Source organism: Apteryx mantelli, chromosome 12 (assembly GCF_036417845.1).
Source record: "Apteryx mantelli isolate bAptMan1 chromosome 12, bAptMan1.hap1, whole genome shotgun sequence".
Taxonomy (NCBI): Eukaryota; Metazoa; Chordata; class Aves; order Apterygiformes; family Apterygidae; genus Apteryx; species Apteryx mantelli.
The window spans coordinates 28,597,026-28,613,598 of NC_089989.1; the positions used below are offsets into that span (position 1 = coordinate 28,597,026).

Below are 16,573 nucleotides of genomic sequence, written 5' to 3' on the forward strand. Positions count from 1 at the left end.
TAGCACTCATTTCAGTGATCAAATACATACAAAATAAACCAACTGCCATATGAGAAAACAGCTAATGCTGGCATCTTTTTAAGCTCTTTGCTTCACCACTAAAGAATCTTTTGAGCACAGTAGCATAAGTGTTTGCTGAAAGAAACTTGCTTTTAGAAACAAGATTCAAAAGGCTTAAGAAAACATACAAGTGGATGATAAAGACCAAAGGTAAATCTAAGTAACTTACTGCTGCTGCTGAAGCATCCTCTCCACCTACATAGAGAGAAGAAGCTATCTCCATCACAGACAAGTTGGTGGGAGCATCAGTAGTAGATGACGATCTGGGCCGACCTGATTGAATATCTTGGGCAGACCTCCTGTTGATCTGTGGGCTTCCTTTTGGAGGGTCCATCTTGCCCCGCCTGCTGTGCAGGCTTGTCCCTCTCTTCATTTTAGGTGGCACTCTGATCTGCTGAAGCACTCGATTCAGAGCTGTGGGTTGGGTGGAGACACCATCAATTTCAGCACAGGCGCTTTGGCTTTCCAAATCCATTTCAGACTCCAGATCAGCCTGAGCTTGCTGAACATCATGGGGAGAAACTGAGGACCTCCTGCGCTGGTGCTGGAAAAGGTGCTTCAAGCCTTGACCAATCACATTAATGTTCTCCAAAGCATTATGCGTTATTTTGGATAATTTTTGCTCTGATTCATGCTGTTTTTTGGTCTCTTGATCTTGGGATTTGCCTCCAGGATCAGGGTCATCACACATCTGTTCACTGCCAGAGGGCTCCATTGGTGACACCCAACAGGTCTATTTGACTATTCATATATAAATAGGTCCCCTGCTTTTAAAAGGCTTGTTTGTTTTAAAAATGCCAAGATTGTCAGCCAATTAGGTGTGCAATTGCTTCAGTGACTACACATGCAGTTGTGCCACGGTGATCTCATGCTTATCTAATGTTAAACAAAAGAGCCATTATTATACATCCATGCAGAAAGTAGTGGGTTAAAAAAATCTAATGCGCAAAACATGCCATTAACACCACAAAATACATCAGTTTTCCAAGCATCCTTCAACCATGGTATTAGTTGCATCTAGGCTGTACGCAGAGGCCAAAGCTTGCATGGGACAACTCATTTACTGCCTAGGGAAAGAAGCCCAGCGCAAAGTATATAGGGAAGCAAGAAAGGTAAAAATGCTGGCCTAAAAGGGGTAAGCAAGGAAAAAACAGTTTTCTTTTAAGAACAGAGCCCATAATAATATTTAAGAGAACATGAGGTTAAACTTCTATAGATCAGTTAAGGCATACCATGTTACTCTTTGGCAGAATTAATTTTGTTTCTTATCAAAGATTTGATCTTGTGCTTCAAATGTAATGTCTGCTCTACCTACCTGATTTTCCTGCGGAATGCCTAACTGCACAGTATTTCATACATGCAAGAAAACATAACATTTCCAAATCAGTTATGCTTTTCCAAATAGAAGAAACAGCTCATTACCGCCAGCATCTACTGATGGCACAGGCAACTAGATGTGATAATCTGTCTTCAAACAAGACTAGGCAAGCACAAAAGCTTCAATAGGTATAATCTTGTCCACAATTCTCAAAGAAAATAAAAAACACCTTTTAAAAAGTAGATTAAGTGACAGACCTGAAAGGGGAATGGTAGCAGCACCATGTATCTGGAGCTCAACCTCTAATGGAAAGAAATCACAGTTTTTCCCCAGACGATCTCAACCTCACCTCTCATACCAGACTGGGCTCAGACAGGAGCTGGTTATACTACCTTGCAGCTGAGCACTTACATAGCAACACACTATTGGAGAAGTGCAGCAAAGGAAAGAGGAAGGAAGGACACAGTATCTGGAAGAGTTTCACATCTGCACCATGAGATCACATGCTCGGAAGCTGATCATTGTTTTCTTGCAGGAGAAAGTTTTGATTAGGCTTCTATAAATATAGAACCCAGATCACAGAGGTCCACCTCAATCTTGGCAGAAGGCAGCCCAAGCTTTAAAAACCCATTTTATTTAAAATGCAATGTATGTTTGGGATGCAAGCGCATTCATTTCTATCTTAAAACAGCTGCAGAAGCATAATGCATTGAGGTTACAATTAGAGAGCTCTCAATTTTGTGCACCTGAAGCCTGGCACAACCGATGAAGCAGATATTCCAAAACGCTGTCCAAATTGGCATCCAAAATATATCAAAAGAGCTGCCTCACTCTTCCATTTTTCCAAATGTCTTAGCTATCAGCCGGAGGCGAGATGAAATTCACTACTTATATTCCAGCATTTTGCTTTCTATAAATATATTTGTATTCCTCCATATATGAGTACTTTGAAAACATGTTATAAGCATTGAGTCTCAATGTATTGGCCAGTTTAATGAATAACCTATTAAAAGCAAAGTAATAAACCGCAGCCCAGAAAAATGAAGTTACGCACCTATATTCATGCAGAAGTTCTGTGGCAGAATCAGAAACATTTAGCAGTCAACCTTTTATTTTTACATACTTAACATACTTAAATTACTTTAGTGCCTTTATAGCTAGTAACTTCCTTGGACTTTCAAGCTCTCTTATTTTTAATATTACTTTTACTTTTCCTAATGTAAAAGTCCTTCCAGAAAGTTGAAGTGTAGGTCTTCACAATATGGTTCCGGCAAAAAGTCTCACTAGTTAAACAGCAAAAGCCCCAGAATTATTTGGTGTATAAAAGACAACTTGACAGCTGACCTATGGCTGCCTTTATTTTAGCAATTCCCTCAGTATTTATTTTTCTGAACTGTAGTTTTCCATCCAGATTATCACTGGTAATAATGATGATCTTAAAGAACATCACTTCAGTCTAACTAGAGTTCCATGTATTATTTTGGTGGAAACCATTAATCTGCCTCTTCTTACATATAAACCAACCTGATACAAATCAGGCTACAATTAATTCACAAACAAGTCACTGCTATCCCTGCGTATTCTGAGATTGATTTCTGAAATTACACTGACTTGTATCTTTAAAAGGCTCCTGCAGGAGCTTTGTGAACATCTGTCCATTCATATTTCCATTTGATAAATCTGTTGTGGGCCTGAAAAAGAGCTTTTCAGATTGCATTTCTGGTATGAAATTCCTTAAAACTATTCATTTGTCCTAGTATCTACTTTAAGGGAAAAAACTTTACTCAGAAATAAGAGCTATGAGTCAGCAAGATTAATTAGCACATTTATTTCCATTAGTATTCAAGTTTTGTGCTTGTTTTTCCATTTATAACCTTTACATTCTGTTTGAGAGAGGAAAGAGTGCCTTGTAGCATAAAGCTCAGGAACACACATTCCTGATTCCTATGAGAAGACAGTACATCAGAGACAAAATTAATAATTCCATACAGTCACACTGAGCAGAAGATGCTATAATATTATTACATCCCAGAACATGTTCATATAGTCCTCCATTTTGCAATTATTTCACAGCAGCACTGGGAAACAAAACAGTTCAAAAGGAGAAACTGCCAAAACCAATATTAGATAGGTGTGAATATATAAACTAGTACTTGCCTCCATCAGTTGTCCTTAAGCATGGCTGACATACAGGGGTCCCTCTGCTGAACAAAACTGCAAAAGAAATTGGGTATGAGATGCAAATCCTGGAAAGGGGAGGAAAGATGTACATAGATGGCACAAAGTGAGGATGGTTCCAACTCTACATTTTTCATTTAAATGCAACTGCCCTGGAAGCCAGACTATTTTAAACTCTCAAATAGCTGGAAGAATACAAATATAATTGAAGTTAAAACTGAATCTTATAGGATTAATCACAAAGTTCTTGTGAAAGAATGTTTCCTCTTAGGATTTACGGCCACCAGTATGTGCCAAAAGCACAGCTAGCCTTCCGGCTACAGCCTGCAAAGACAGACTGGTCTGCACAAATTTATTTTCTCCTATTTATTCATTCAAATATTCTGGGCACAGGTGAAGCCGCTTTGCTCTTGTTTATCTGGGGCTCACCTACTATGCCATAAGAACTGTGAGCACTCTGAAACACGACCACCTTCCAGCTCGTCTGACAGCAACGCTTGTGCAAGCGCCTCTAACCTTGGCTGAACTGCGATTACGCATAACGGCACCCTTGACCGGGGGGCAGGAAAGCTATCGCTGCCTCCGCTACCCCAGCGGCACCGCCGCAGCGCCCTGCGAAGGCTACACTGCTCTGACGCACCGAACCCCTTCTGCGCAGACGTGATAGTGAAACCTCGAGTCACACTCGACGCAGAACCAGCGTAAGGGATCCAGAAGCTTGAGTCCAGCCTAGGCAAAGCATACCATGCCCAAGGTCATCGTTTCGGCCTTGCTCCGTTTTCCTAAAGGAGAGGACAATGTATTTCAAGGGCGTTTTGATGAGCCGTTTGCTGTTTGTGACAAGGAAACATACGGACGAAGGCCTGCTAGAGGAATACCATTAGAAGATGACAACAGGGCAGCGACAACAGATAAACTGGCAGCATTTCTGTAGCCAGACTTGTGGGAGGGTTCAGATACTATTTTGAAACACAGCTAAATCACCCTGATTTTCTGAAGGTGATTAGTTACTCATTAGTTCTTGAGGAGAGTGACACAAGCTTCGAAGCCATACTTGCCTAATGGGTCTTTATTTGGGGTGATTTGATCCTTGGTACTCTGGTAAGACCAAAATAAACACTGTAGTACTTTTTTTCTTGTAAAGGAACACATCTATAGGCAAACAAAATACAACTCACCAACAGCTAACCAGGATCTAAAACACTTTGGTAACCTTTCCAAAGGCTGAATTTTCAGTGACTATCTAGAAATGAACTATGGAAGTAGCTAGCTCCTTAATGCTTTAGAATTTGTTTAAGGGTTTTAATAGTAATTGAGCTCTTTGAGATGAAGCCAAGATCCTAACTAAACCTTTGATCATCCATGAAAATTGAATTTGGCAATCGGTTAAAGCTTCCAAAAGGAAAAGCCTTAAATATAAGGAAACCCATCATAATCAAACTCTCCTGGACAGTTTCAGCAAAGCTTAAAGAATAAAGTGGTCAGCATGAAGCACCATCTTACCAACAGAGATAATCCTCCCCTAGGTGCAGGGCACAGAAGCATGGGATAACTTGCTCCAAACTATACCTATTCTCTTTAAAGCACTTTATATTTCAGGGATCTTATCCATATTTATTACATTTTATTGCAGAATAAAAATGAAGCAAGCTTCAGAATACATTAGCACTCAGTGGAGTACTACAAAACACTGCACTACTGGGAGATTTTGACTATTACACATCTCAGATTCCCATCTCCAGAAAGACAGCAGAGAGAAAGAAAATGTTAATTAGAAACACTTAAGTAGGATGCTAGAATATGAAGAAGGAAGTGATGACAGCAAATATGAAGAAATTAGGAAAAAAGTGATATAGGGAAGATGAATGAAAGTATTTTTGAAAAAAGTTTTGACATAGAAGAAACTGTTTCTACAACAGTTTGAGTAGAGAATTAGGCACCGTGTGCAAAATATTGTTAACGTGCAAGGTACCACTAACAAATTCTGCCAGGTAGGTCTTCATAGAGATGTTCTATGGCACTATAAGATTCTGTAGGTCAACAGATGCTTCTGACTCGATTCAATTCCCAGCCTTTACACCGCACAGTCCATGTTCCAGAGCCCCCGTGGACTGGCTTGAGACGTAAAGTCATGACAACTACTCACATTTCCCTCTGTGAATCAGAGTCTTCACTGACAAATACAAATCATTTCTCATTTTCTGTCAGAATCTCTATTTTTCTTCTGAATCTTGGAAAACTACTGCACTGGTCTGATTGAAGTTTCTCCACTTTCCCGTACTGAAGAACAGACAAAATCTTAGCCACCTTCTTATGTTTTCACAAATGTAACACCTCTATTGCAGAGCCATTTAACTAGCATGAATGCTACATATACATATTAGAGAATTTGGAGGGAGGACGGAAATAAATCAAGTATTGCTGGTGCTGTTTTGCTCCAGACAGCAGGAACATCTACAAGGAAAAACAGTTACTTTCCATTCTTTCCTTATAACCATTTCCCTCAAACACTACATAACATGAAAATTTCAGGAATTTGTCAAGTATTTAAGATCAACATCAGAAGTCAAAAAAAATCTTGGCCCATTAGATTTTGGTTAAACTGTATTCAAGTAAATGTTGACTCTAAATGAACTCACTTCAAAAATACAATTATTTGCAAGTAAAATGAACTCTGAAACTACCATTGAAACACAGCTCAGGACTGACATTTGAAGTGTGAGCACTTGTTACAGACACAAACAGTACAGAACTGCAGAAATGGGGAAGGAAAAAAAAATGTATTTTCAATAAAAGAAAACCCAAGATTCTGCCTTTTTGCAGAATATTTCAATACCTATTATTTGCACAGTATTTGAATATTTCAAACCCTTAACATTAATGTTCAAGTACAATTATCTAAAGAACTCTCACATTTGTTTTATTACATAAAATCTCAAATTAATATCTCATCATGGAGTTGTAGTCTACAGTTAGCAGGGATCTTATGTAGATGCTTATAATTTCTCCTGTTTAGCAAAAAACAGGGTTTTTTAGTTGCCTCAAGGGAAGGATATTTTTTATTAAGAGCCCAGATTGCCTTGAGAAAGCCCAGATTATTTTGAGAAATTCATCTCAAAAAGGATTCAGTATCAAGGCAAACAGTTTAGCAAAAAAGACTGGACGGGCAATAGTCACATATTGGAAAATACCATACTATGGGAACTGGGAATCCTAGCAAGCAGCTTAGGTCCGCAGAAGGATTAAGACACTTCAAAAGTATCATTGTTCAGCAGCAACAAGCAGCAGAGCAAATAAGGAGAAGCCTTGGGTGTTTACAAGTAATCCTGTCAGAAAGAGGAACTTGGGAAAAACCGGAATGGGTGTAAGATTCTAGGGGGCTGCGGTTTGGAGAACATTCAAAGAGGAAGACGATAATGGAGTAAATAATTTGACTCAGAAGAACTGGATAGTGGTATGACTACACATACCTAGAGAAACAGGTATATATAGCTATTATGCTATGACAGAACAATTTTTAAAACATCAGAATGGAAAACTGAGGCAAGAATGGAAAAAAAGACATAAGAAATAATTAAACACAAAGAAACTAAGTGATATGGCAGAAAACTGAAAAAAAGACTTAAAGGTCAAAACCAATACTATCTTTAATGGAAAGGATACCTGTAGTTTTCAGGACAGAACTCCCTCTACTCCTCCAAAATTCACACAAGAAAAGATTTCTTAGAATTCTAGCAAAGCCCAAAGGAAGAACAAGGGACAAAAGTCATATGGTTGCCCCCCACCTAGCCACAACCCTAACGATGAAGTTACTCAGAGCAGGAAAGTAAATGGAGCGTGGCTGAAAGAGCAAACTGAAAGACAAATACAGGAAGACTCAGCAAATTAAACAGTGCAGTTAGCAAAAGAGGAAAAACACCTGCCTGGAGTGTGTAACATGAGCCGCATCTCCGTTCTGGCTCTGCAGCTCAGACTTTCCTGAAAGGGCAACAGCCCAAAGGCAATCAGGTTTGATGAACTGGGAAGGAGCGGCAGGCGGCACGCCCCAAGAAATTCACTGGTTTAATCCACAGGGCTTTGGATAAGGGAGCCCAAACCGTGCAGTCCAGCCAGACAGGAGGTACGAGGACACGGGCAGAGCAAGAGACCTACTGCCCAGTTTTTAAGCCAGTTGTACAGCATTTCAGGACAAAAACAAGATACTAAGATAATAATAGGTTTTACCGATTTCTGCCTAATGATTTCCCTAAACCCGCCAGCCTATTCACAACATTATCCAGAAGTCAAGAAGGAAGTCAGCTGAACGATGCCATCTGTGCTATCCTTGATCTCCCTTCTCAAAACACGGATTCGGCAGGAGCACAGTTTGGTGGATAAAGTGCAGGATGAGGGACTGGATATCTGGGGTTAAACTGGCTTTGTCATGAAAATCAAAGCAACGCATTTCAGAGTCTATAGCTTGAGACCTATAATGTATTCCAAGAGTTTCAAGACTGGGAAGCTGCTTCTAGAGCTACTATTCCATAATAGTCTCATTGTGGGGCAATGTCACTGGTTCCTCAGTTTAACAGGTTTTTTTTGCTCTTTTTAAAAAGCACTGGTTAAGTTTAATACACTTTTTTCACCTTGATGAATTCCTTAGCTATATAAAGTACTTACAGGTTTGCATTACCACAGCAGGTGAATAAGTCTATGTATTTACCCTTGGAAAGATCCTACTTTACAGTCAGTTACAATTACTTCTTTAGATTTCAGATGAAGAACCAAACATAGAAAGGTCAAGCAGCTGCCTTCAGGTTACATAAGGCTTTTGGAGTAGAAAAACAAACTTAAACTTTACCCCTATAAGGTGAATGCCATTTTGACAGGTTGTTTCACTGCTGCCTCCTTTTGATTTGCTTATGAGCAGATAGTGTACAAGGCCAAAGACTAGACACAGGCTATTTGCCATCACATTATAAAGGCAGTGCCTCAGAAAAGTTAAATCTAGATCAAAGAAGATTTAACTAGAACCTTTCAATTTGCCAATATCCACAGTCGCTCACATATATACATTTTCTATAATTTTCGTGAATGGACTTAAAGATTCAGAGACAACACTAGAAATGAAGCCTGCAGGTATTTTAGAATAAAAACACATTTGATGGGTTTTTGTATATGCAAAGAACTCCTATAAAGACTGTTTTACTAGACATAAAAAGGAAATTTGACTTTTAGCAAGTCTTTCTTTTTAACAAGACGGATTAAAAATTAATGTTTTACATTCTGCCCATCAAAAATAAGTATGCTGTGGAAGAAGTTTCACAAGGCTGCAGTTTACAGCTGCACAGTTTGCCTAGACATGACCAACAGCTGACACTTGCACTCTATTTTCTGACCTGTTTCAAAAAAGCCACATCCTCACCCACTCTTCCTCAAAACCACACTGAAAAGAAAGCCGATCTACAGTATTTCCTCAGGCACAGCTCTGCTCTTTGCTAAAGAAAAAAGGTTACAACCACATTTGTGTTCTACAAACGGCCCAGCTGCATGTTGTGAACTCAGCGCGTCACTGGAAGGCCTCCGAACGGACCATCTCCGCAGCCGGAGCAAGCGGCCGCAGCCCCGGCAGGGATCCGAGGCTGCTCCTTCACAAGGCAAAGCGTATGACAGAAATAATTCAAAGAATTTCCACCCTCTTTTGCCCCCTGTTGCTCCTTTTCAACCCCACAGCATGACATCCCACCATTTTAGTTGTTCCACACACAGCTGTTTCTGTGGCTGCAATATGAACTGAAACAGGAAAAAAAAAAAATCAACTCAGCTTTGAAAAAAATGGGAAGAATCTTACCAGAGTTGTGTTATAGCAACTTGAGGATGAAGTGAAAGATGACAGGCAGTATGGACACAGGGAATAATTACTTCAAAATGGTGTTATCAAAAGCCTCAGATCTGAAACTATGATCAGAATAGCAGGAGAAACAGCATCTCGCATCAGCTTCAGCAAGGACTCACCCAAACAAAAATAATTTGATTTCTGCAGTTCATATATTGCCTTTTGAAAATGGAGAAACTACCTTTCCTAAAGCATTTTGGAAAAGAAAGGAGAAATATCAAGAGAATATTCAAAATATTGGGTCTTCCATAAAGAAGAGAGCTCTGTATATAGGGAAATAAGGAACAAGCATTCCAAGACAGCAATAAGACACTGGCTAACATAATCAATAGCAACAAGTCATTTTTCATTAGATGCCTGCATACACTCACAGTCTGAAGTCACAGCTCACAACAAGATGAACAATAAAGACCTGCATATTAGTTGGGTTTTATTAATATTATGTGACTTATCTCTCTACATTCTGGCAGGCAGTAAAGTCATAAGCAATTGTGAAGTGATTGTCAAGGACTTGAGCAGGGAAGAGAATGACACAGATAAAATCAGTCCCAGGTGCACAGCTCCAAAACAGGCAGCAATAGCTGGGTGCATCCAGGCTGGCTAGAGGCATGCTGACTATGGATAAAGCAGGAGGCAATCAAAGGAAAGCTAACAGCCCCACAGCCCTGAGGAAGGCAAGGGGGTGAAGGTTGCTTAAGACATGATAATTTGGGAAAATGCAGCAATCAGCACAACCTGCTCCTCTCAATTCCGAGATGAGGAAGGCTTCAAGCTTACTTGGTCCATAACAAGAAGAAACTGCTACAACAGTATATATTCATGTCATTCTCATTTAAAATCCAACTTCAGGTGCTGAGTACTATTTCTCAAAACAAGCCGCAGTTCACCGCTTGAATAAACTGTTTTAAATTGCTTTAATCAGTTGTCACTGTTGCAGGGACATACAGCAGCATAGAAATGCTCTGATTTCACTGCTGTAGAGGCAACTGTTTCATTTACACGGTTGAGACCAGCTGTGGAATTATTTCTTCTCATGGAAAAAAGCCAAGAGTAGTACAGTAATAAAAAAGCCTGCCTTGAAAGACTAAATTAATTATATACATGCAAAGGTGAAAAGGAATAATTTAGTTTCTTTAGTTTCCCCCACTTGCAAGAAATTGTTCATCAGAACAGATTTCATTCCTTGGAACATCTCAAATCATTCAACTGTGAGGATTTATGCTCCTACTACCTACTTTTGCTATCAACATTTGCATTATCTGGATCAGATGCTCCAGCCTCTCGAAAAATACAACATTATTAGGCCATGCCAGAAATTTTGGCAGTATCTTTTCAGGAGAGAAACAGGGAGAGAGCGAGAGAGAGAAGGCGCGCGCACGCACGCGCAAAGCTCTTCTTGTCCTTATTGTCCGTCTGCCAGGAGATGCTGCCACTTTCAATGTGTCAAAGCTGCCTCAAATGTCAGGAACAAGTGAATCACAAAGAGTGGAAATACGGGTATTTTCATTCCACTTCCCAAGAGAAAAAAGGGTGCACTATAGCTTTTACAGAACACTGGGGATTAGAGAGACTTTTAGGCATGCTAGTCATAAAAAAGAGATAGCCTCTCGCTTTAACTCCTAGCAGGTTCATCTGTGTGACAATGCCAGTGCAGAAGCCGGCAGGATTTAGCACCTCCAGTTCTAAGAGAAAGCTTTATTTCAGACTTGGAGTTACATGAGAGGGTTAAAGCAAGCTACGTTAACAGGCTTGCAAAGAACGATATCACCTACCAGCAACCCACGCTACATGTGGTTTTAACAAGTGCTTTTAGCCCTGAATTTTGAGAAGTATTATATTTACAGTGACTTGCAAAAGAAGAAAGTAGAACTAACCTGGCACAGAGTGGTAAAATACTCCCCCTGATGACTCAAAACCAGTGCTCATTCTCTGAGCTTTCAGTAATGTTGACTTGACTTACTAAAAGATAGATCAAAAGTAGTTTTCATTTAGCTCAGCAAAATCACAAGCTTTTCCGACTGTTTTCTACCACTGTTGGTATCAGGTATACGAAAGCTTTCCACTCATATTTAGCATCAGATGAGTTAAAAAGTAGAAGCTTTGACTTCAAACAATTTACAAAGATTAACCCTAGCCCCATTCAGTGTCAAAATAGAGTGTGTGTGTGGGGGGGGGGAAATCAATCCACTAATCCAAAACACTGGTAATTATTCCCATACTGCACCCCAGATCTTAGGCAGATCTGCTCTAAACAATACACCTCACCCACTCTTTAAAGACAAACTTGGGCTCAGAAGAAACATGAATCCCACATGATAGCTCCACCTCATTCTGTTGAGAAGAGCACCCAAAAAGCTCTTCTCTGACTGAAGACCGTTGTCATTAGAAAAGCCAGCTTGTAGGCAGCAAAACCTGACACCTCATTGCATTTCTATTACTTAAAACATGAGGTAAAGCATGCAAGACAGGAAAATTCGGATTAGAGGTTACCAGCACTCATTAACAAACCGATGGTTTACACTGCTTCACAACTTCCAAACTGTGGTATCCTGAATAGGAAAAACAGCTTCATCCCTTCTCTTCAGAGAACAATTTTCCTTCCTGATCTTTCCTCAAGAGAACCAATCCTGGGAGCTTTTAATTAAGTACAACTCTTAAATTATATTACTGTACAATAATGGCCTTAATTTGGGACTGGTTTGATTAAACATCTGTCATTCCAATTAAGCATAAATAAGTCCCTCCTTGCAGGGCTACAAAGACGATATTCAGTTGTCATTAAAGGCAGCTTGGAGTCCTTCAGCCAACAACTGACAGAGGCTGGAAGGACCTACCAGAAATGGACCACCTTATCCAGACCTCTCCCCACGCATTCCTAACGATCTGCTACCAGCTGCTGACGGAAGCAGGATACAGGCACAATGTGTTTTAAATTTAACTCATTACAGCCATTTTTGTAAATCTCAGGTAGCTCAAGCGCAGTTTGAGACAAGGAACAAAACTGAGCATGGAGGTACTCTGTCGAGTAGCAGCAGTGGCAAACTAGCCCGTGCCTCAGGAACGCAGCCCAGGCAGGCAGGGTCACCAACACCTGTCCTGAAGGGCGCTGGCATGCTGCCCAACCTCTGCAAAGAGTTTATGCAGCTCTTCAGCGCAGAGAAACTTAGCACTGCATAAAAATTTTCCATGGCACCCAAAGCAGCAATGGCTCATGATTAGAGCAAAAAGCATGCGTCTGGAAACAGAGGTCAGAGTTAGCCATAAATGCAACTTATCACACAGAAGTTGTGACTTCCCTGCTTTGTTCATTAAGCACGAACAAGCAGTCTAAGTACACTGAAGTTTATTTTCTTTCTTGTGCACTAATTTGAGACATTATAAGTGCAAGTTATGATATACCAGAAGTATGATCAATGTTCAATATTTACTTTTAATCACCTTTCTTGGCATGGACAGACTACATATTTCCCTGCAAGGTCAGACACACTCAGCTTCAGCTGACTAGTCTTGAGAATACTTTTAAAAGGAGTAAAGGACTATACTTTTTGGACTTAGGCTTCTCAGAGACTAAAAACAAACCACAGATTACATATTGATATGTAATAAAAATACTGACACACAATTAAGTTTTTCTGGAGTGAACATCCAAACTGCAAACACAGCACAGCTAAGTTACATACACAAATATGCTAGCTCTTTAATATCCACCTCCACATCCAACTGCACAAAGACAGCAGTTAACTCAGCCACTCTGGTATATGGAAACTGGGCTTGCCTATGGGAATCCATAGAGACATCAGTGAGCATACTACTCCAGTCTCCCTGCATCCAAAAGTAGTTTCCCAGTGGGAAGCAGTATACTAGTACTAGCAGTGGTGCTTCCTTCCTTGATTCTTGCATCTGGTCATAAAATAAATTAATAATCTTTACATTTATTGCATAATAGGCCCTTTCTCAGGCATTTTCATTTTGAAAAACGTTGTTTTGAAACTTAAGATCAAACCCATTTAATATCAAACTCATTTAGGAGGCCCCAGTTTCAGTAAACATCATTTTTCACACCAAATTGCTGGCAAATGCCTATCAATTACTCTCCACTGCCAAAGGATGTGCATAAATTCAGCTGCAATTTATTATGACCCTTACCACAGAACATTTGACATTCCTTTTTGGGTGCTATTTCAGGCATTAAAATCAGCAAAACATCATGACACATCATGACATTAAATACCAAAGGCACGCAGTAGTGAACACGGCTGCTTAACGGAAATACATCAACTATTTTCAAGCACAGCTCCACTGAACACTGCAGTTATCCAACGTTGGGATCATCTAGTCAAGGATAACTGGACCGACAGTTATATAACAACCCTGATGCAAAACATGCAGACAAAACACTTCAGCCAGTGGAGCAACCCGAACTCACGAGAAACAAATCAGAATACAAGAACGCCTCCAAATCATGAGTTTTCTTAAGCCATCTCATAAGTAATCCTGATCTCTATCCCAGGAAAGTGCTACAAATGGAGAAACTTCACTCCAACCAGCTATTTCCTTTTATCTTTTCTAAAAGAAGAAAATGCATATTCCAGAATGTAAGACAACAGGAACTTTCTGTGGTGGTCTTGGAAGTCAAGTCTTTTTTTTTTTTTTTTTAGTTTTTCCTAAAGTACAGGCATGCATGCTATACCCATACTATGGCCCACAATGATGTAGGGAACTATACACACTAGCTTAGGTATTACAGCAGTCCAACTATGCCACCCGTCAGAGCAGACAAGACCCAGGGTCATCCAATGATAATCCTGTCTCCCACCATCATCTGCAAGAGCTAATAAGAAGCTATCACTGAACTAGAAGAGCTCAGACATAAATCATGATTCATTCCAACATACAGCTGTTGGGCATTCTCATGAATAAAGAGTGAGGGCTCAGATGCGAGTTGCCATCCTCAAAGCAATGAGATGGGGTTAGAAATAGTGACAATTCTTTTTTTTGAACCCCATGCTTAACTTTCTAGAGTCTCTCACATAACACAACCACAGAACAGAAAGCCCATACTGCTATATACTAGCACTTCCTTAATAACCTTGCCCAAAAAGGCACATCAGAGACAGCAAGAGTGGGTCAAAGCAACTTACTGGAGTTTAAAAACATAAGCATTTTAAGAAATGCTACATGCCCACTTAAAAGAGGCAGAGATCTTCCTCCAGGTTTCATAACTGCTGATACATATAGCCAGTGAGCATACTGTTTTATTTTGTGTTCAGCAGAGACTGCCTGAGAAGATGAGGCCAAAATACATTCAGTTGGTGCAGCTTCATATGTAGCTCAAACGATCCCTCAAGCTGATCTACTGTTGGCTCCACAAACACACATACACACAAAAATCATGAGAAATGACTAATAGTTGAATAATAGGTTGAGCTTCTCTCCCTTTGAGTGAAAATTTGTGCTCTGTTTTTATTTCAGTAAACCCAGGAAAAAAAAAGGCTGGAGAGAGATTTTACTTCCTTGATAAAAATCATACTTCATTAAAAGCTTACACTTCAGCAAAATTAATGCAAGTATTTCCTTGTGTGCTTGAATTCCCACAATCACGAGGTTTTATTTCTAAACCATTAGGACAAATGTTAACTATGTAATCTGAATTAAAGATGCTTGTCCATTAATTACCTACAAATACCCTAGTACCAGAACTTTTAAAAATATTTACAAGATAGAGAATAACTTGGGGCACAGTCAGATGAGCCCAAACTGGCAGCAACCAACAAGTAAAAGGTTACTGCTCCCTTTTTTCTCCTTCATTGCAAGTTGCCATTCCCTCTATTTTGTTGGTTTGTTTGCTCAGTTCCCTAACTCAGCTCTTTAAAGTGATCTAATTTTAAAAGAATAAATAAATAATGATCTCCATCCAAAAACAAACAAACAAAAAAGCTAGTTTCAGGACCAGAGCAGGGGGAGACAATTCACCTTTCAGATAATTTCTTACTACAAAGAAAGCTATATCTTATACTCAAATTCTTTACCATTCCACACATTAATATTCACTTTTATTCATATGAGTCTGAAAAAAAGAAACTACAGTTATTGCAAATAAAGCCCTTAAAAAATGCTTTGCAATCAAGGACAAATGTAATCTAGTTATTGCTACCAGTTTTCAGACAGAGTTACTCAATAAATTGTTCAATTAAAGTTTTTTGCAAAACTATACCTTTTGGGGGAATATGTGCACTGATTTTGACTGATCAAATTCCAGAGATCATTATTTATTTACATATGGCTAAAAATGGCACCTAGTCGGATTACAAAGTCCAAAACACAAAACTAATCCAAGTCCCTAGTAGATTATCTAAAACACAGACTAAGATTTTATTTTGTATCTCAGCAAATTATTTTACTCCTGAAGCTCTGGTGTGTTTCTCCAGTTTTCATGAAACCACAGTTCCCGGGAAAGGAAAACACTCTTCTGCCCAATGCTATGCCTGCATACCACCATAACCAAATATCAATGCCTGTGCTAACTGATTTAACAAACTATCACCCCTAGATGCTAGCTCAGCTTGCAGGGGAGGGAGGGAGAAGAGTAACCGCAGCGCAGACAACAGTCCCCTTCTCAGCCACAGCACTTCACTGTCAATTATCATTTACACTAGCATCGCAGACGCTGTTCATTTTCCCTTCCTGTTACAGGGGTGATAACATCAGACTATTAAAGCAGGCAGATAAGGCCAGTGTCCTCCAGTAGCATCGTAGCCTGAATCAAAGCTCTAAGTGTGCCTACTAAATACACAGCATACACGATGTATGCTTCCATCAAGTATCTACTGTCAGCACATTGGCTTTTTCTGTCTTTATTAAGAAAGCTAATGAATAGTCAGAGTCTCCTAGAAAAGAGATGTGTTTGGCTACCTTCCCCTATAACCTGGTATTAACTGATACACTGTCACTGCCAGTGAGTGTTAGCATGAACATATACATCAGAGAAAAGATAGCCGTGTTTAAGAAGCTTATGAAAGGAGAGTCAGCAGATAATATCAACACATACCAGCTTCTTCCAATTCAAAGACAGGAAATTAGCTGATCCCCTCATTCCAGGTTTGGAATTTGATATGGAATATACAACTAAAAACCTTAAGGTA

At 39.6% G+C, this 16,573-nt stretch overlaps 1 protein-coding gene across 5 annotated transcripts in view; it reads right to left on the reverse strand.

The window, feature by feature from the left end:
• The window catches only part of TMCC1 (transmembrane and coiled-coil domain family 1), a 198,376-nt gene that overhangs the window by 102,413 nt on the left and 79,390 nt on the right, over positions 1–16,573 (reverse strand). For 4 of the 5 annotated variants that reach the window (XR_010885409.1, XM_067303557.1, XM_067303559.1 and 1 more), the window contains 2 exons: positions 3,536–3,592; positions 230–936 (listed from right to left, as the gene is read on the reverse strand). Coding sequence is in view for 4 of the 5 variants with exons in the window: in XM_067303557.1 (XP_067159658.1) it covers positions 230–775 (546 nt within the window). In the remaining variant the exon portion in view is untranslated. The remainder of the gene's footprint in view (positions 1–229; positions 937–3,535; positions 3,593–16,573) is intronic. The other variant, XM_067303562.1, reaches the window with a different exon arrangement.